Here is a 21663-nt window from a genome sequence, read left to right as displayed (position 1 = left end):
ATTTGGTCATCGCCAATGTTCCTACATGTCAGGGATAACATCATAAGTTTCTTTGGACAGAACAGTCAGTGGGTTACTATAGTGAGTTTGATCTCTGCAATTTTAGTGTCAGAGATACTTATGATTCTAAGTACCCCATGTGTGGCTATTAAAGGTAAAATAAGCAGCAGGGGTATGGTTCCAATTGCTTAGTAAACAATCATAGAAAGATGTTTATTAAAGCTGACTCTCAAGTGACAGATAAATGCACAGTTCTATTATGTATGCTAAATTTAACATGCTGCAAGCTTAAAAGCAGATAGATCAAAACAAGAGAGGTTTTAAAAAATCATAAAGACAAAATACAGCTATGTCAGTATGTGACAGGAAAATAATTTTGCCTTAAAAGTGATCTTCCCCAACCCCCTCAAGGAACGTGTAACCACAATTCATGGAACAAAATTAAAGCAAGTTGGGAGCATTCCATTTCTTAGCCTGCTTGGCTTTGAGTTTAAAAAAAATGAGCTGTTGTTAAACTAAGATACAATTGATCTCTTCTAGTATAAACAAAAAACTACATCACATCATTACTGATGTATAATTCTGATTTATTAATGTGCGACGTTTAGTTCTTAAAAAAACAAAACAAAAACAACACACACACACACACACAAAACAAGCCAGTAAACAGACTCTTTCATGCACATCCTTTTTTCTACATTACAAAGTTCCACAGCATGATTTTTTAGAGGAGCTCCCTTGCTCAGGGTTGGCATATGTTTTTCATTTTTCACTGTCAACAACCATATTTACAGAAAGATGTACAAATATTGTGAATGGTAGGCTGTGCAACCCTCACATGATTAAAACTTCAGTTTCTTGGTTTTCTAGGGCTTTGTGTAAATGCCAATATATTTGAGAGTTCACCTAACTGTGCATCTTAACCTTTGTTCCCAAAGGTGAAGGGCAGGATTTTTAATCAAGTAGCAATTTACCTTAATTGGGAAAACATAATTAGGTATTATTATCTAATTGCAATTACTGGTTGGAGAAAGTCACATTTCACAAGTAGTGACCCATGATGGATTATCACTCTCCTATTACTGAATTCTGCATCTGTATTTGTGTTTGGCAGACAGCCAATAAAAATTCAAAGGTAATCACAATGCTTCTCTGCAGTCCAGCTGTCAAAGTCACCAACTCCGCTGCTGAATAAGAAACTGAGACATACTTCCTGAGCCACATCTCGGCTATATCTGTTTCCTGCTCAGACATCAAGTGGAGATCAAAATAATTGTATTAAAAAAAAACCCATGTGAAGAAGGTTAGAGAACTGTTCCACACTTCGTTTCTGGTACAGTTAAAAAGTTTAATGTCTCAAGGCACCACTATGGTTGAACATCAGATACATGGGTAACCAGCTAATCTACTAGGCTGTAAAGTCAGTAAGTAGCTTGCGCAACTGTGAAAAAGCAATCTCTAGAGGACTGTTAGATATACTGTAGGCACAGGTATCATAATACAAATAGAAAACAATGAGTCCTAGAAAAAGCAGGTTGAGCACCGTTGTGGCATCGTTTGTATTTCTTTACCTAACGCTACGTAAACCTTAACATTTACAAAAGGAAAAACTAACTTTTGAAAGTTACACCCAGGGTTGCTCTTTGTGCTATCCCCCAATAAGCGGTCTAGTTCGTCGGTGTACTTTTAGAAGTCGTTGGATCTGGGTCGCCCCCTGTGGCGCTGGTCGATTCATTTAAGTGCGAGCTCAAGTTCTCCGACGTTAGGTGGGAAGACTTGTAGACGATCTCATTGAAGTCAGATCTGATGCACACCAAAGGGGGGTCATTCAACGGGTCTTCCACTGAGGCCTGGGTGTTTTCTCGCGTGATTCCCATGTCCTTGCTTTGTTCTGATGGGGATTTTCTTTTCATGCGTGTGTAAGTATTGTCTTGATTCTCCATGCCTTGCTCATTTTTCAAAAACCGTCCAAAGAACCAAATGAAGAATCCAAACCACACAAAAGCTATCAGACTTGGCACAAAAGCCAGACACTTGACATCAAGTCTTGCCCCTATGAACCTGCTGTGTAGGAACATGTCTCCCTCAACATAGGTTTTATTAGTCTGAGGGTTGGTGTGATTGGACCTCCATTCCCAGGATAGCTTGGTTCTGTTCAAATCCTTTAGACTCTCTGAGTCTTTCACTGTATATATCTTCTGCCCTGGGCCAATATACTGTCCATATTCATGAGGCTTATAAAATATCTGATTCTTCCACATATTAAGATCCAAAATCAAGACGAGAAAGATAATCCCATAGTTAAACCATTTACCTGCATTAAAAAAGAAATACTGCATATTAGTCAAAGACCTATAAGACTGCAGTAGAGTTTTCTCCTACCAAATGGAGATACTGGTATTATAGCATAAATTGTTAATATTTTAGACCTGCTAAAATTTTTTGAGAGTGTTATGCTACCATTAAGTGAATTGGCGATGGGAACATCCTAAATGGATTCTAGGCATGTGAAAATGTAACTATAGATCCAAGAGCCAGTAATTTATGATATTTACACTTTCTAGATTAAGTCTCCTGGTTTATAAGGCACCACAGTTAAACTCAAATTTGGTTCCATGTAGGTTATTCTATAGAACAATTTAATTAAGGTTTAAAAACAAAGTTCTGATGAAATTCTTAAGAAAAGTCCAATGTATGATTGACTATCCCTTATAGTTTTATAATTAAACCAGGGAAAGAAATAAATCATTTTGCAGTGCAAGCACAGCAGTATAACAATTGAATTCACATTGCTCTTTGTAGGTGACCTGTTGATTAAACCATTAGTTGATGTGATTCAGATCAATAATCCTTGAGCATTCATTTCAAGACTTTAAAATTAATTGCATCAAACTCTCATTGAACAGAATCCATTTATCAGACATATAAATATAACCAAAGTTGTAGAAGACATGATTTGGAGAGACTGTAATTATTATGACTTCTTTGTAGTATTTAAAACTCTTACATAAATAAGGTATTGTTTAGAGATATACTACCTAGTGAAATCTTTGCATCTTTAAATGGAAAGAATGTTGAAAAAATTTCAAGGGATACTAGATTCCATTATAATTTTTATTATAATTTATTCCAAGTTTTAGTGTATCATAATAATATAGTAATACTCAGCTCATATTTTTGCAAAATTAGGTGATATATATAACAGGTTCTAAAAGTTTTAGTTATAATTATATGTGTTATGTCAAAATTATTTTATTTTGTATTTAAAAATAGTGATAGTGAATATTATTAAGTTACTGCTTCACATGAGAGATAGGATCTTGGGCAAACTTCTTAAACTAAGATTGGTAAAAATGTATTTTTTAATATGTACTCCAAAAGAACACATAGCTCTATAAAAATATAACTTGGTAAGGAGTTTAAGAAATTATTTTATCATCATCATTACACATTTTCAATCTCCTATTATATGCAAGGTTGAAGAACTTTAATCCGGGGCTAGCTCCCAAACCTACTAGCTATGTGACCTTGGGTTAGTTGTTTAAATTCTCTAAACTCCAATTTCTTTACAAGCAGAAAATAACAGTACTTATTAAGCTGTTAGCATTTCATGAGATTATTAGATACTAAGCACAATGCCTGGTACATAATAGGAACTCAGTAGTTGTTACTATTATTATCATTAAAGCCTTGCCTAAGTCATGATAATGTCTTCATTTGCATGGGAAGGTGCAACTTCTTCTCTATGAAGAGAATTTATATAAATCATATGAAGGGAAATTATAACTCTGCCTGTCCTGAAATCATTCAACTATATAGGGTTTATAATATTTGTAATGGAAGCTCTTGCCTGAATGATTTATTTGGCACACCCAAACTGCAAAGTAAGATAGAACATTGGAAACGTTTCCAGATATGATAAAATGTTTATAACATCTGGTACTGTTAAGTTCAAACCACTCCTGCCCTCTTGAATCTTCAAAACAAAAACAGAATCAACCATAAAACAAATTAAGAAAGCTCAAGCCAGAGAAATTCAAATACCAAGCTGAGCATCATTACCAAACATTTATTGTGCTCAGAACAGACTCTGTGGAGGGTACCTTAGTAGATGCTGAAGACATATGCTACTGCCTTCTAGGAAGGAACTTATCATCTTATGGGGGAAATAGGATAGAGACATCAACAGATAAATAATAAGAGGCCACATTTAAGAGGTGCCAAAGGAGTGATACAAACCATTAATGCTGCAGATGTTGAGAAAATGGAATAAAAACTGAGGGCTAATTTCTGCAGGAAAGATTTTGAAGGAAATAGCAATTCATGTGGTCCCAGAAAGAAAAGCAAGACAGGGAACAGTTTGGAAAATGTTATGTTTCTTTCTAGTATATGCTTTTATTATGCTGCAGATAGAATAACATACAGAAAAAGATCAGGTAACGTGGAAGAGAGGGCCCGAGGGGAGAGAAAAGGGGAAGAATGGAGAATATCATAGGAAAAAAAGGCCAACCAGAATGAGAGACAGGTGATATATAAAAGTTCAGGGATTATCATTCAGTATCTCGGAGGCACTAATTTGTAGCTTCTGTGATACAAGCAGTTGGGAGAGGGGTTTTGGATGCTTCTTTGTTGTAGAAGATCCATACTTATTCCCTTGTTGTAAACTACATGGGTTATGAAGCCAGACTGGATGGTGAGGGGAAGAGGTCCTTGGACTTGTGTGACTGACCATCACCTTCTTGACTCATAAAGGTCCCTTGTAAAAATATGTAACCTCTCTTGGTCACTTTTATAAACTCATGAACAGAGCAGTCCTTCATAAAGGGTCCTGTTTCCAGGGTAATGAAGCCAGAAACTGAACATAAGCAGCATCACGGAATCAGCGAGGAAAAAGAAGAATGCTCATGGAGTTTGGAGAAGGGTGCTTTCCTGGTGGGGAGAAGATGCTCAGGGAATGTTTAATAGTCAAAGGAAAAAAAATAAAATCAGAGAATAAAAGTGGTAGTGAATGTACAGCGATCAAACTGAAAGAACCCTGAGGATAGAAGGAGCTTTTTTCCATTTTTTCAAATTATTTTCTCTACCCAAGTTGAATGGTGCTGGGTCAGTTTGACCACTAAACTGTCACACAAAAGGGTCACGTTATGTTGTTTCTCACATGACCTGGTGTCTGAATATTTAGATAGGATGAAGGAGACACACATTAAGAATGTGTTGCCTGACATGGATACCATCACCCTGCTCTAACACATCTTTACTGATTTGTGAGAGAGAGTACCATAGTGACAAAAACTGCAGGCTGGACACCAGCAGATGGAGATCTAATACTCATCTTAAATAATGCAACCTTGGGTAACTTGTTTAACCTCTCCAGATCTCAGCAATTTTATTTTCAAATTGAGGAAACAGAACTAGATGCCTCCCAGTTCTATGATTCTGTCCTCTTCCCCCAAATCCTTCTACTTATTAACTATTCAATTTTTTGTTCTATGAAATGGAGAATAATACCAACATAACCACTTCAAAGGATCATTGTGAGGATAAAATGAGAGGTTATATTTAAAAGTTCTCTGAAATGTATTGTTTGCCAAAAACGTAGGGTAGCGTTATTTCTGCCATTTCTTCCTTCTATTTCTTCCATCCAGTTCATACGAGATCTTAGTGATGGAAAAGAGAGAGAGAAGAGTGTGTAAGGATTTGTAACAAAGATATATCCTAAATGTTTCAGTTTGGATAAAACAGAATAAATTACTGAGCACTGACATTACTGGGTAGATATCACTGGACTAATTATCCAAGAGGATCCAGTGTATAGCTATATGTAAATATGCTTTGTGAATCACCATATTTAACTTGTTAAAAATCCTTAGCAATTGTAATTTGTCTACAGCTTGCAGTAGTATTAGTCCAGAGACAAGGTCTTTTATACACACAAATTTGGAAGCAGATAGATTCTTCCCTCCCCTGCAGACAGATCGTGTTGGGGGGTGGGGAAGTGCAGAGAGGAGAGAATCAACTGAAGCAGGATCCCTATTGATTTATTTCCTTTTCTCCTCTGTGAAGGTAGCATTGTCCTTCCCCCGACTGCTGTAGCCACTCAGTCGAAACTTGGAACAGCTGAAAATATAGAAGAAATGGCTCTTCTTACTTTTTGTTTGTTTCCTGCCCACCTGACATAACTTCTGGTCCATTTATCCATTTGTACAAGGAAGGATGTTCATCTTTCTCTATCATCCATTATTCCATTTTCCTATACAGTGTTTTATTACTTTGGTAATACTCTCTCCTCTTTACAAAAACCAGTTTTATGAGGTGCAGCAAACTAGAAAGCAAAATCAGGTGGGACAAGTCAACCTTAGTGTTCTTGTCTATAAAGTGAAGGAGTTGAGCTATATGATCCTTAAGATTTCTTCCCTGTCCTGAAAGTCTCTTTGATGATTCTGTGAAATAAACATCACCTAAACCTCAGTGTTTTATGATGGGCCAGAAAATTCTCACCATTAGAGCAAAACAGATGCAATACACAATTTTCAGATGGAGAAAGCTTTCCTTAAAAAAAGATTGTATATTCTGAGAAACGCAGTTTACCATAAAAAGATAAATTTGAGTCCCTGAAATGACACACATGACAAGATATAAGACACAAAAAAGAAAAGACTAGAAGTGCTTCTACTGTCATTTTTCCATGTGTGTTGTTGTAAACTGACAATCAACCATAACGAGAGGTTTGGTATTTCGGCATTTATCACATGAGAGATTTTGCATTTTCCCCTGTGGTTTCAACTACATAGCATAATGTAAATCAGCAAGGAGGAAGGGTAATAATCCATACATTATTTCTATTAATCTCCTTCTCAAAATACCTCACTGTCTCTTTTAATGAGAAATCCCTGCATGGTGTTGGTGGCATTACCTCTTTTTTGTGTTTTGTGCTTTTAATGAATCTTACTGATTGTCAAAAATGATATTACAGGGGCTTCCCTGGTGGCGCAGTGGTTGAGAGTCCGCCTGCCGATGCAGGGGACACGGGTTCGTGCCCCGGTCTGGGAAGATCCCACATGCCGCGGAGCGGCTAGGCCCGTGAGCCATGGCTGTTGGGCCTGCACGTCCAGAGCCTGTGCTCCGCAACGGGAGAGGCCACAGCAGTGAGAAGCCCACGTAATGCAAAAAAAAAAAAAAAAAAAAAAGATATTACAGTGGTAGTTTTATCATTTTACTTTGTGGGAGTTTATAGAATCCTGGGCTAGTTAATTTTAAAAGAATTCTTCATTAAATATCACCCTCACTCAGCATAGGAAATGACAACAGTTTGGGGGAAAGTGCTATTTTTTCAACTAAGGGAAAAAGCTATAAGTGCTGATATTTCCACCATATAATGAACCTTTCATGATTCAAATATGCAATTATAGTATTTTGAAAAATCTTTTACTCAGTAGGGTTGCCAGTCAGCATTGAGGTTGAGCTGTGCTGTGAGCACCCTCTATACCAAGTGGGTGTCACCACTAAGCCAGACTCCTGTGTCCAGTGGTCATACTCCACAGAGCCATTTAGTATCCATTATGGGATAGCAGGAAACCATGGCCTTGAAGAAGACGACGTTCGGATAATTAAATAAATAACAGTTTAGTGTAACAGGCTTCTTGGCCGTATTCAATGTCTTCTCATTCCAGACATGATCAGTGAAAACAGTGTTCACTGAGTTAGCATCTCTTTAAGTCCCCCTAGGTATTTTAGGGATATCTAGAAACCACATTAAGTGCTTGAGCCATGAGGAGACCATTTAGCAAATTGAAGATAATTACTAAATAATTGACGAACTAATGAGAGTTACTTGAGTTAATAAATTATCTCCTTAAGGGCTTCCCTGGTGGCGCAGTGGTTGAGAGTCCGCCTGCCGATGCAGGGGACACGGGTTCGTGCCCCGGTCCGGGAAGATCCCACATGCCATGGAGCGGCTGGGGCTGTGAGCCATGGCTGCTGAGTCTGCACGTCCGGAGCCTGTGCCCCGCAAAGGGAGAGGCCACAACAGTGAGAGGCCTGCGTACCGCAAAAAAAAAAAAAAAAAATCTCCTTAAGACTTAAAAGCAAATGAATACAGCTTCTCAAAGTACCTCTCTTGTCATTGTCATTTCAGTAAGTGGGAGACTACTCCTTTAGGACATAATACAATATGATGAATAAAGGTAGAAACTTGTGGTGATAAAATGTGAAAGAAAAGGCCATGCAGTTATACTGAATTAGATGACCCTCAAACTCTGACTTTCTTGAGATTGGGAACTGTGCCACTCATTTCTGTATTCCCTAGATCTTAGCTTAGTTTTAGACACAGGTTAACTCAGAAAATGTCCACTAATCATTAGGTAAATGTCTGAGATACTGTGTCCAGAAAAATTTCGAGGAGTGAAGTTCTAGTCTTTCAAGTCAAATACACGTGTCGCCATGATCTGGTGAATTCCAGGATACTGCTAAAATAAAATAAAATTAAGATAAAAATAAGATAAAATCTGGAAAATTGGGAAAAACAAAATATTTGTCTCAAAGATTATGATTAATTATATATTTCCAGTCTTTCTTCTGGATGTAAAGACAAATTCCTGAAAATCACTTGAGTTTTATTACAAAAATCCTCATCTATGCATAAGTGAACCCAGAACACCTCAGCCTGGACAGGACAGACCAGCTTAGGGACAGCAAGGACTGACAGGCAGTGGGTAAAGCAACCATGGCCTTGAAGAAGATGAGTTTGGGACAAATAAAAGGGATTGCTGCTTTATGTAGAAGTAAACATAGTTTACTTACATAGTAAACTCCTAGAGCTTCACAAATGTGTTGAAAATGGAAATTGCTGCAGGAAAGATTTAGAAAAATTCAGAACTGAGAGAATAGCAAGAGATCCTTGTGTACTTTGGATAAATTCACGATCACTGGGGACTGTCATGGTGAAGGGGATGAATTGTATTTCCCTACAACAAGTCCCTTGCTAATTTTGCCAGACAGAATATTCTGCTGGATGGACCACTGGCCTGCCCTCGCCAGCACTTTCCATGATATATTTGACACAGGAGAGCTCTTTTAAAAAACAATCTTTGGGAGCTCATTTGCCAGAAATCAGGCACCTATGGAAATAAAATGAAGGGGGTTTCAGCATTATTTTCCACATTCTCACCATTGTAAAGCACCTGTGCCCTCACGCATCTCAGGAAACTGAAATAGAACACAGACCTACAGAGGCTTGTTTACTTCTACATTTTCCATTTTTGCCGAAAGGCTTCCCATGGGTATCATCGTGCCAGCAGTGTGAATTCTCTCCTCACAGATGCACAGGCCTTCCTTCTGGCCTTTCCCCCAACCCTCTCCTAATTTACTCAGATGATGGCCACCAATGGGACACTTCCTTTGTCTGGCTGGGATGACAGATGGCAGAGCTTCCACCGGGATTGGCATTAATAGGACTCATAGGAGCTTCCAAGACTAAATTGAGAGGCCATTCCTCTCTTGAGACTTAGTACATCACATTTTGAATCCATCTTTGCACTCACCTTATAGGTAAAAGGGAAGAGGGCAAAAGAGATATTTACACAGTTGCATTTAGCACTTACTTTTAGGAGAAGAACAATGGACTTGGGCTAAAAGCACCATGACCGAATCACTAACCATTTATCCCCTTTATTACTGAAGTCAAAATTCCCAGAAAAAAATATTTTAACACACCCTTGGATAGAGATGATTTATTTTTTATAAGCTGTAGCCCAGCTTATAAACTGAAAGCTCATACATACTGCAGCAAACCATCTGTCAAGGGGGATCCGGATGAGCTAAACAGATGCAACAATTCAAGTTATTTCTGACATTCATAAATAAAACTAGCCAGGAATCAGGATTAAAAAATACTCAAATCCTAAAGGCTTTTAAAATGTCAATGGGAACTCATCAGTGTCAGATAACCCTCTACATACAGAGCATATCATTGGGAGAGAGATTTTTTTTTTATTCTTAGATTTCTGTTTCTTGAGGACTCAGAACAGTAAATAACAGGAAAGAACTCAGAATAGTGGAAAAATAATTTGAGAGCCCTCTCTCAGGCTACCTAATGTTTGTGAATTAAATAGGAAAGCCAGATTCTGGAGGGATGAAAGGAAAAGCTTTAGGTAAAAATACTGAGAGTTTATTGAGTGCTTACTTCATGGCAGGCAGTGTTTTAAGTGCCTTGTACATATTAATTAATTTCATTCTCACTGCAATCCTATGGGATAAGTACCATTACTGTCCCCATTTAACAGATGAGAAAACTGAACCTCTAAGAGGTTAAAGAGCTTGACAAGGGCCCTGCCACCAGTTAGTAGCAGGGCTGGAACCTATGCACCAAGTCTTTACATTCCATTGCCTCAGCATGCACTGAACATCTTTTCTAGATCACAGAGAAATAATAGTTGAGGCCATCCTTGACCCTGGGAGAACCCCAGCCATCCTTGTCTAGGCTCTTCTGCTGCAAAACAAACACAGACAGAGAAAGCAATAGACAGAGCTATCTGAAGGTCTGAAGGATTCCTTCCTAGCCCTGGCTCCAGCTTCTTCTGGACCTTTCCCCGGTCATGCTCTGCTTTGGGACCTCCTCTGTTGGCCCCAGCTCTGAACTTTCTAGCTCCTGCCAGGCTGCTACCATGTGCCTTTCTCATTGGCTACCCCATTTCTATTGAATTTACATTCTGCCCCTTGGCTTTTGTTTTAAGAAGTGCATAGAAAATAAATAAAAGCTGAGATGAGAGGAATTCTAACTATAGAAAATGTTTCTCAGTAGCAGTGTTTCTCAAAGTGTGGTTCTCTGACTGCCTGCATAGGCATCAGTGGTGGTGCTTAAGAGGATGGCAGATTCTGGGCTCCACCTCCTACCTCAGGCATCTGACTCTGGGTGTGTGGCTGATAGATCTTTTATACAAGCTCTCCAGGTGATTCTCATACACATAAAGTTTGAGAAACATAGACGGATATAGAGGGTTTCACACTTAATACTCCCAGGGGTGATTTGCTGAACAAGGAAAGCATTAGGGTCTCTTTACCAAAAGAAGCAGAACTTGAAGGAACTTATCAAGCTAGCGTTTGTGGTTCACTTGGAAATTTGTGGGCTACTAACTATTGAGCATGTTAAAATACAACACGTAGCACTGTGTTTTGGGGGTTTTACCTGGGTTTGCCCAGAAACAACTATCTTATAACATCAGATAAAGTCAAAGACCTTTCAGGGGAGATGGGTGATACTCCAGAGTGGCTTCAGCAACCTCTTCACCAACTCACAGAACAAAGAGAGCAACAGAACAAAACAAGAGGGGAAAGTTCTTTTTTCAGCCTCTAAACCTGTCACCCTTTTCCTAGAAATTTTTATCTTGGATCTGGGGAAGTACATGACCATCTTACCACAAACTGGATTTAAATAGTTAATGGTGGGGCTTCCCTGGTGGCGCAGTGGTTGGGCGTCCGCCTGCCGATGCAGGAGACACGGGTTCGTGCCCCGGTCCGGGAAGATCCCACATGCCGCGGAGTGGCTGGGCCAGCGAGCTATGGCTGTTGAGCCTGCACGTCCGGAGCCTGTGCTCCGCAACGGGAGAGGCCACAGCGGTGAGAGGCCCATGTACCGCAAAAAAAAAAAAAAAAAGTTTATGGTGGAGCCCTTCACCCCAAACCCCACATGTATCCTATCTTATTTTGACTTTAAGCCCCGGAATCCTCGAAAGCCTTCCTAGTAGGTCCAGATACCCAATCATTTGCATGGCTCTTTTCAGGGAGACAGTCTGACCTCACCTGTGTCTTCTCAATCAGAAAGGAGCAGTTCTCAATGGTCAGCATCACCCAGGGCAGCTTTACAAAAGTCCCATTCCTTGGCCTTTGCCCAGACCTACTGGGTTGGGACCACTAGGAATGGGGCCCAACAATCTGTATATTTATAAAATTCCTGGATGATATGATAATCAGCATAATTTGGCAAATACTACCACAAAGCCTTAATTATAATATATTTCCATCTTCTGGAAAACTTTATTAATGTGAAGTCTCTATTGCAAAAACTTAGCTAGCCTTTCCTCCTTTTACATTTTTAGAAAATAATACTTGGTGGGATGAATGTTTTAGTTCAAAGGCACAGGAGGCTTTACCTTGAAAGTAATGATGCTGAATCATCAGAGATTCCTGTATGCCTGGCTCCCTTCCCAGACACTGAATACAAGTTTTAGTTGTAATTTTGTATTCATATTCTTAAGTAAAGCATTCCAAATTGTGTAAGCTTTGGGAACCACAAAACCTACCCCTGCCCCTGTCTATAAATGACAGCATATACGACAAAGCTATGCAAAAGTGCCCGAAATTAAATATATTTTAACAGCTTAATTTATCTTTCTGGCCAGTGGATTTTCTGAATCTTCCTCCATTACCCCCTTTTTTAAACCTGATATTCTGCACTCAAACAGTATATTTTTGATAGGGCTTCTGATATTCAGTCAGAGACAATATTAGTGCCATGATGGTCTGAGACAAGAGCTGATAGCAAGAACAGATGGTCCCGTCAAAAGCCCACCCAAAGGGATATGATGATACCACGTGTGTCATAGCTGTTTTAGAAGTCCGAGAGGGTAGCATGCTGCCGAGATTAAGTGGGGACTCTGAAACCACACTATGTGACCTGAACTCAAATTGATTGATTTACCCAGTGAATTTAATGGAAGAGCCTCATTCATTTTGAATAGGAAAAGAAACCTGCTGCATCTTCCCTATTCATGAGCTCATTCTCCAATTTAGGAAGGTTGCCTCATGCTCAAAGCAAAAAACAGGCTTCAAGTTGAGCAAAGGTTTTTTTGCAGTACTCAGATGTTCACGTTTTCTGTGCTCAGGCTATTTTTATTCGGCAGCACAGACGGTCGTGTAAGCACAGATTTCTTCAGCAGTTTTTATTATAGCAGGTGTGGGATCTTAGGCCATTGTCCTTAAAACACACACACATTCATTACCTGCATTTGAACAGCTTGAGAACTAATGCCATTCTCTCTTTGTGAACATTCAGCTGACAGCTTCTTGTTATAAAGAGAAAAAGAGGTATAAAACGAAGCTCTGGGAAGCCTTGTTTAGATGAAAATGACTGAGTTGTCATGAAACAAAATTATAATAAGTCATATTCGAGCTATTTCAAGAGCAGGACACATCTGAAAATGGAATAATCTGAGGATCCACAAGAGAATCGCCTGAGACAAACATGAGCCCTGCCACAGCAATAAGTTTTACTCAGTCAAATGAGAAGCGGCCCAACTCCCTAAAGGCACATGGTCTGATTGGAGCTCTAGGGTACCACTGTTTTTTTTGGCTTTTGTTTTTGTTTTTGTTTTTTGCGGTACATGGGCCTCTCACTGTTGTGGCCTCTCCCGTTGCGGAGCACAGGCTCCGGATGCACAGGCTCAGTGGCCATGGCTCATGGGCCCAGCTGCTCCGCGACACATGGGATCCTCCCGGACCGGGGCACGAACCTGTGTCCCCGACATCGGCAGGCGGACTCTCAACCACTGCGCCACCAGGGAAGCCCTAGGGTACCACTGTTTTGATCTCAGAAGCAAATGAAGAACAAAGCATAAAGAGTATTCATAATGAAAAAATATACTGAGCTGTATATTGTGAAAAAGAAACCCACCTAATGAACAAAACCAAGGTGTAGTGGTCTATGGAGTGTGGCAGAGATAGCAAAAAATCCATAACAAAGATATGACTCATCTCTGATACTCCTAGGTTAGAACATGAGACCTGACATCACAAGTGGCTGCCCAATGGGGGACCATATCTCTCTGCTCTCCTCAACTCTGCATGGGGCTATCTCACTAGTTATTCCCCATGGAATGTGCGTGGAGGTGACATGTTTTATTTCCAGGCCAGGAGGTTAAGAAACAGGCAAACCCTCTTAGTCATTTTCCCCATTCTCATTATTCCCATTTGCCCACTGGATGTTGAAGTTGAAATTGTTAAAGTCACCAGGAATCTAAGTCCCAGAATGATGGTCCACAGCCCCCTGCTGATCTGAAACTGCCTTGCACTGTTACGTGAGTAAAATAAAACCATATTCCTGTATGCCTCTAAAATGTTACCATTTGCTTTGCCTTTTATAGCAGCTAGCATGACTCTAACTAGGAGACAAGCAAATTGTGTTCAAAATTATACCTGTTATGTGAATACGATATTCCTCCTTGAAGATCTTCTGGAAGAAAGGAATCTTGAACTGCATGTGAGGTGTGTGCAAACCGGGAAGATTTACATCGACGTCTCCCATGAAATGTGGGAATTCCCAGTCCTGCCAGAGAAAATCAACATGAAAACATATCTGTGATTTGTTTCATTCCTAAGCAGCTAAACACCAAAAATTGACTTTTCATAAGCACTTATTTTAAAATCATTTAAATGCAGCCAGCTGTTGGGTGTATCCGTTTTGTTCTGTGATGGTTGTTTTATGTACATTAGGTAGTGGTATGCAAACAAAATCAAAATTAAGTCATAACTTATATCCTTAGATTGTCCCTTTAATGTGATAATAAGAAACCAATGTAGATTTGATGTGCATCAATACATGTTTCTGTCTTTCTTTCTGGAGACCTGGTCTTAAATTTTTAGAGGAAGGAAGTGATCCATATTTTATAAATATGGGATAATTTAGTTATATTTTGTTCCACTACTTAAAAAAAAAAAGAACCTTATAACAGCATATTTGTGTAAGAAGACAAAGTAAATAGGATCTAATTCACTTAACCGAGTTCCTTAATTCACATCAAGGGAGCTTTATTAATCATCTCTGCTAGCAACTATATGGAATGGAAAAATGCCAAAGACTCCTGTCCTGCCCTCTTGCAATTTAACATCAATTTGAACCAAACGATGGAGGGCCTGACATACTAGCTTGCGAGATGAACAGTGAATTAATTCCCAAATTGTCATTAGTTATTTCCTTGTTGTCAAGGCAAAATCAGGTGGGATGACTCTTTCTCATAAAGAAGGAAAACAGTTGCAAATGAAGATATTTTTAGGTGTCTCATCTGCTCTTGGCTTTTGGATAGAGGTACCAAATTAAAGTTCGTAAGTAGCACGTGAAGAAGAAATACACTAAATAATGAAGAAGCCTTTAAGCTGAATCCATATTTTTATTTCTAGTAATGAAATGATCACTAATTAACAGTCCTATACTTAAAGAATATTTTTTTAAAACTTGGATATGAAAAAATAATAAACAAAATATTAATTTAAGATTTCAATCTGCTATCTCAATATAAAAAACTTAATTTTTTCCAAGATTTCTATATAGGCAGCTAATAGAGGTGTGCTGATAATAGTGTGCATGAACACTTTAGGAGTTTCCATGTCCATTCCACTCCCCTCTTTGCTAAAAATTCTGATTAAGGCAGAATAGACCTTAAAGGAAAGGCGAGTATGTGAGTGGTGGTAACCAGGAAAGTTTTCAATGTCTATTAATTTCTTGATCTATGGATCACTTTAAACCACTAATAAGAAATAAATATATAAGAAGAAAATGATGCAATATCATCCCTTTCTATTGGTGTGTATGCAAAGTTCTTGTTGGTCTCGCCTCTCCTGGTTTTTCAGATTTCAGCAGCAAATAGACATGTAATTTTGGAAATTCAGAAAACCCAAAGCATTGGAGCCGAATGAATTTGGAACATTTTGATCTAAAATATTAGTAGGAAATGGATCGGTATTAATACTTGTGAACGATTGCATTTTATTAAAGTGCATTTGTTTTTGTTTTTTTCCCCCACTGATAATATCTTGTTCTTTCTATGTTACTTGAAAGACTCTTGCAAGAGAATTGTAAATAAATTTAGTCTTTTACTAAAATATAACTGACATCTGCCACAAAAAAATTATGCTTGGCAATGGTAACCAGAGAATCTTTCACTAGCCCTGGATAAAAAACACAGAGCATGATCAATAGAGAAATTCTCTCTCTTATTTCTTGGTTTAAGGAGGAGTTTAGGATTAACAGATACTATTATCTATATAAAATAGATACACAATAATGACCTACTGTGTAGCACAGGGAACTATATTCATTACCTTGTAATAACCTATGATGGAAAAGAACCTGAAAAAGAACACCTATATCTGTATCTCTCTCTATATATATATCTGAATCACTTTTCTGTACACCTGAAACTGACACAACATTGTAAATCAACTACACTTCAATTTTTTTTAAAAAAGTTAAAAAAAAAAGAAGAGAATATTTCTTGGTAGTAATTGGGCAAGTGTACTTAGGGTGCCTTCTTTTGGAAAGATGTTCTTAGACTGTTATCATTTAACTTTTCATTTCATGAAATGAAAGCTTTCTACTGGGTATGAAATCGATTTTAGTTTGAAAGTAATCTCTAGAGATTTCTTGTAGACAGGGATCAAAATTTCATTCCCCCCAAAATTGTTCCTCAATTATTTCCCACCTGTACTTGGAGATAGAAAGATGAATTAAGGAAATGGAATGTAGGGGAAAGAGAAGAGAAAGTCTTGCTCTTCATCTAGAAGATGGCATTACTTGTCCTTTTATTTTTTAAAGAAGGGATCAAGACAGGGATTTTGGGGGAAAGTGTGAGAGAAGTATCTTATGCCATCTAATAAATTAAAAACAAAGAGAACTAATAAAAGAGATGATACGTAAATTCTCTTAGATTCCCCCCTTATACATTATTTTTTATAATGACCAGATTTCGGTTTTCAAAACTGTCTTCCTTAGTCTTCTAACTCCCTACCCCCATTCTCTCCCTGGTACTCTGATTTCTGTAGTTCAGTTCCTACTCTGCATATTTCTGCAGACTGTTGAATCAGCATAAACTTTGACCTTGACTTAGAATGGAATGATAATAATAATTATTGCTGTGACTTCCCTGGCGGGCCAGTGGTTAAAACTTCACCTTCCAGTGCAGGGGATGTGAGTTCAATCCCTGGTCAGGGAGCTAAGGTCCCACATGCCTCGCCACCAAAAAAACAACACATAAAACAGAAGCAATATTGTAACAAATTCAATAAAGACTTTAAAAATGGTTCACATCAAAAAAGTCTTTAAAAAATAATAACCATTGCTACCACTTGCAATATGTTTTAGACTCGTCTTAATGGGGGCATCTGAGGGTGGTGATACCCCAAGTATTTATTTATAGGAGATAGAAGAGGAGAGAGGATGATATTCTGAATCCCCATCTTCATCTGTCAATCTTACAGGCTTCTTGCAAGGATGAGACAATGCCTGGACAGCAATTGGCACACTGCTGGAGACAGATGGAAGAGACAGAGACAGGCCAGCAAGCAAGGTTGATTTCCGAGCATGATTCCAAGGTCAGGGTTATCCTGAGAGTGAAGCAGAGGAAGCAGATAGGTCTGTTTTCAGGAGGATTGCATCCAGGGCTGCCTCAAGGTCCAGATGAAAAAGGAAAACAGCCATCTTCTCCTTTCTGCCCTCATCCATGGCACAGCACTGGCCTCCTGAGGTTCCTGATGGGACTTGGGTCAGAAACGAGTCCTCCCAGAGGGCACCAGGAGTGGGACCATAGAGAAGGGCACCTCTCTCAAAGAGATGTATGAGGTGGCTTCAAAGAAGGATAGAAGAATAGGAGCAAATTGTGGGTCACACTGTGGCGACACACAAATAACAGTGGGGGACTTGCAGTGTGGTGGGGCTGGCACTGCTACTGTGTAGGCGGGAGCTGGTAAGCCAGCAACATGAGAGGCTAAAGGAAACCTGCGGATGCTTGCGGTATAAAGTATCGAGCACTGGCAGTGTTCTAGCATCATCCTAAGCTACAGAGTTACATTACATACAAAATCATCCCCAAATGTTGCTATTATTAACCCATTTTACGGATGAGAAGAATTTGCCTCACAAAGGTTGAATTGTCACAAAACGATGTAGCTGTCATGTGGCAGAGCCCGGGCCAAAGAATACATACTTTCTGCTGGGTCACGCAGCCTCTAACCATGAAGTGACAACCCTTTTTGTTTTTGACTCAGTACTGGAGTTATTTGTACCTGCTGTACCTGTTCTAATAGAGAATCACTGATGACACTCATCACCTGCTCATGTCTCACACAAAGTCAGGTCCATGAGGGGCTTTAAACTATCCCTCCCTGCCACCACAGAAGGTTCTCATATTTTATCTGACCCTAATTTGAACAAGAAGACCAACTATAAATTTTTCTCCACTAAGCAACTGTCTCGGGATACTTGGTTTCCAATCAGACTGTTGAGCAGGGAGATTTGACAAACGGGAGATTACTAGTAACTACTGAGATTCTCTTGGCATGAAATCTATGTATGTATAGTAGTTTCATGCACAGATTGTACGTACATGTTATGACAGCCATGGCTTCCTTTCCTTCTGCATACTTTTTTTTTTTTAACATTTTTACTGGAGTATAATTGCTTTATAACAGTGTGTTAGTTTCTGCTTTATAACAAAGTGAATCAGCTATACGTATACATATATCCCCATATTTCCTCCCTCTTGCGTCTCCCTCCCACCCTCCCTATCCCACCCCTCTAGGTGGTCACAAAGCACCGAGCTGATCTCCCTGTGCTATGCGGCTGCTTCCCACTAGCTATCTATTTTACATTTGGTAGTGTATATATGTCCATGCCACTCTCATTTGGTCCCAGCTTACACTTCCCCCGCTCCGTGTCCTCAAGTCCATTCTCTACGTCTGCGTCTTTATTCCTGTCCTGCCCCTAGGTCCTTCAAAACCATTAAAAAATTTTTTTTAGATTCCATATATATGTGTTAGTATACAGTATTTGTTTTTCTCTTTCTGACTTATTTCACTCAGCATGACAGACTCTAGGTCTATCCACCTCACTACAAATAAATCAATTTTGTTTCTTTTTATGGCTGAATAATATTCCATTGTATATATGTGCCACATCTTCTTTACCCATTCAGTTGTTGATGGACACTTAGGTGGCTTCCATGTCTTGACTATTGTAAATAGACCTGCAAAAAAAATGGTGGTACATGACTCTTTTTGAATTATGGTTTTCTCAGGGTATCTGCCCAGTAGCAGGATTGATGGGTCATATGGTAATTCTATTTTTAATTTTTTAAGGAACCTCCATACTGTTCTCCATAGTGGCTGTATCAATTTACGTTCCCACCAGGAGTGCAAGAGGGTTCCCTTTTCTCCACACCCTCTCCAGCATTTATTGTTTCTAGATTTTTTGATGATGGCCATTCTGACTGGTGTGAGGTGACACCTCATTGAAGTTTTGATTTGCATTTCTCGAATAATTAGTGATGTTGAGCATTCTTTCATGTGTTTGTTGGCAATCTGTATATCCTCTTTGGAGAAAAGTCTGTTTAGGTCTTCTGCCCATTTTTGGATTGGGTTGTTTGTTTTTGTGATATTGAGCAGCAGATGCTGCTTGTATATTTTGGAGATTAATCCTTTGTCAGTTGCTTCATTTGCAAATACTTTCTCCCATTCTGAGGGTTGTCTTTTCATCTTGTTTATGGTTTCCTTTGCTATGCAAAAGCTTTTAAGTTTCATTAGGTCCCATTTGTTTATTTTTGTTTTTATTTCCATTTCTCTAGGAGGTGGGTCAAAAAGGATCTTGCTGTGATTTATGTCATAGAGTGTTCTGCCTATGTTTTCCTTTAAGAGTTTTAGAGTGTCTGGTCTTATATTTAGGTCTTTAATCCGTTTTGAATTTACTCTTGTGTATGGTGTTAGGCAGTGTTCTATTGTCATTCTTTTAAATGTAGCTGTCCAGTTTTCCCAGCACCGGTTATTGAAGAGGCTGTCTTTTCCCCATTGTATATTCTTGTCTCCTTTATCAAAAATAAGGTGACAGTATGTGCATGGGATTATCTCTGGGCTTTCTATCCTGTTTCATTGATCTATATTTCTGTTTTTGTGCCAGTACCATACTGTCTTGGTTACTTTAGCATTTGTACTGTAGTCTGAAGTCTGGGAGCCTGATTCCTCCAGCTCCATTTTTCTTTCTCAAGATTGCTTTGGCTATTCAGGGTCTCTTGTGTTTCCATAGAAATTGTGAAATTTTTTGTTCCAGTTCTGTGAAAAATGCCAGTGGTAGTTTGATAGGGATTGCATTGAATCTGCAGACTGCTTTGGATAGTATAGTCATTTTCACAGTGTTGATTCTTCCAATCCAAGAACATGGTATATCTCTCCATCTGTTTGTATTATCTTTAATTTCTTTCATTAATGTATTATAGTTTTCTGCATGCAGGTCTTTTGTCTCCTTAGGTAGGTTTATTCCTAGGTATTTGATTCTTTTTGTTGCAATGGTAAATGGGAGTGTTTCCTTAATTTCTCTTTCAGATTTTTCATCATTAGTGCATAGGAATGCAAGAGATTTCTGTGCACTAATTTTGTATCCTGCTACTTTACCAAATTCATTGATCAGCTCTAGTAGTTTTCTGGTAGCATCTTTAGGATTCTCTATGTAGAGTATCATGTCATCAGCAAACGGTGACAGCTTTACTTCTTCTTTTCCAATTTGGATTCCTTTTATTTATTTTTCTTCTCTGATTGTCGTGGCAAAAACTTCCAAATCTATGTTGAATAATAGTGGTGAGAATGGACAACCTTGTCTTGCTCCTGATCTTAGAAGAAATGGTTTCAGTTTTTCACCATTGAGAACAATGTTGGCTGTAGGTTTGGCATATATGGCCTTTATTATGTTGAGGTAAGTTCCCTGTATGCCTACTTTCTGGAGGGTTTTTATCATAAATGGGTGTTGAACTTTGTCAAAAGATTTTTTTACATCTATTAAGATGATCTTTTTTCCTTCAGTTTGTTAATATGGTGTATCACATTGATTGATTTGCGTATACTGAAGAACCCTTGTATACCTGGGATAAACCCCACTTGATCATGGTGTATCATCCATTTAATGTGCTGTTGGAGTCTGTTAGTATTTTGTTGAGGATTATTGCATGTATGTTCATCAGTGATATTGGCCTGTAGTTTTCTTTCTTTGGGACATCCTTGTCTGGTTTTGGTATCAGGGTGATAATGACCTCATAGAATGAGTTTGGGAGTGTTCCTCTCTCTGCTATATTTTGGAAGAGTTTGAGAAGAATAGGTGTTAACTCTTCTCTAAATGTTTGATAGAATTAACCTGTGACGACATCTGTCCTGGGCTTTTGTTTGTTGGAAGATTTTTAATCACCATCTCAATTTCAGTGCTTGTGATTGGTCTGTTTGTATTTTCTATGTCTTCCTGGCTCAGTCTCAGTAGGTTGTGATTTTCTAAGAATTTCTCCATTTCTTCCAGGTTGTCCATTTTATTGGCATGTAGTTGCTTGTAGTAATCTCTCATGATCTTTTGTATTTCTGCAGTGTCAGTTGTTACTTTTCCTTTTTCATTTCTAATTCTATTGATTTGAGTTTTCTCCCTTTTTTTCTTGATGAGTCTGGCTAATGGTTTATCAATTTTGTTTATCTTCTGAAAGAACAAGCTTTTAATTTATTGATCTTTGCTATCATTTCCTTGATTGCTTTTTCATGTATTTCTAATCTGATCTTTATTATTTCTTTCCTTCTGCTAACTTTGGGTTTTTTTTTTTTTCTTCTTTCTCTAATTGCTTTAGGTGTAAGGTTAGGTTGTTTATTTGAGATGTTTCT

The 21663-nt window shown here is 38.6% G+C and overlaps 1 protein-coding gene across 1 annotated transcript in view; it reads right to left on the bottom strand.

Annotated features, from left to right (window-relative positions):
* Window positions 1–439: 439 nt before the first annotated feature.
* TMEM117 (transmembrane protein 117) overlaps window positions 440–21663 on the bottom strand; it is a gene marked incomplete at its 5' end in the record, with an annotated part of 533004 nt that continues 511780 nt past the window's right edge. The window contains 2 exons of the mRNA XM_082634707.1: window positions 440–2314; window positions 14188–14317. Of these exons, the coding sequence (XP_082490833.1) occupies window positions 1668–2314; window positions 14188–14317 (777 nt within the window). The 3' untranslated portion in view covers window positions 440–1667. The remainder of the gene's footprint in view (window positions 2315–14187; window positions 14318–21663) is intronic.

Source organism: Mesoplodon mirus (genome assembly GCF_964341445.2).
Source record: "Mesoplodon mirus genome assembly, chromosome: 11".
Lineage (NCBI taxonomy): Eukaryota > Metazoa > Chordata > Mammalia > Artiodactyla > Ziphiidae > Mesoplodon > Mesoplodon mirus.
This window is presented reverse-complemented; position numbering and strand designations above follow the sequence as displayed.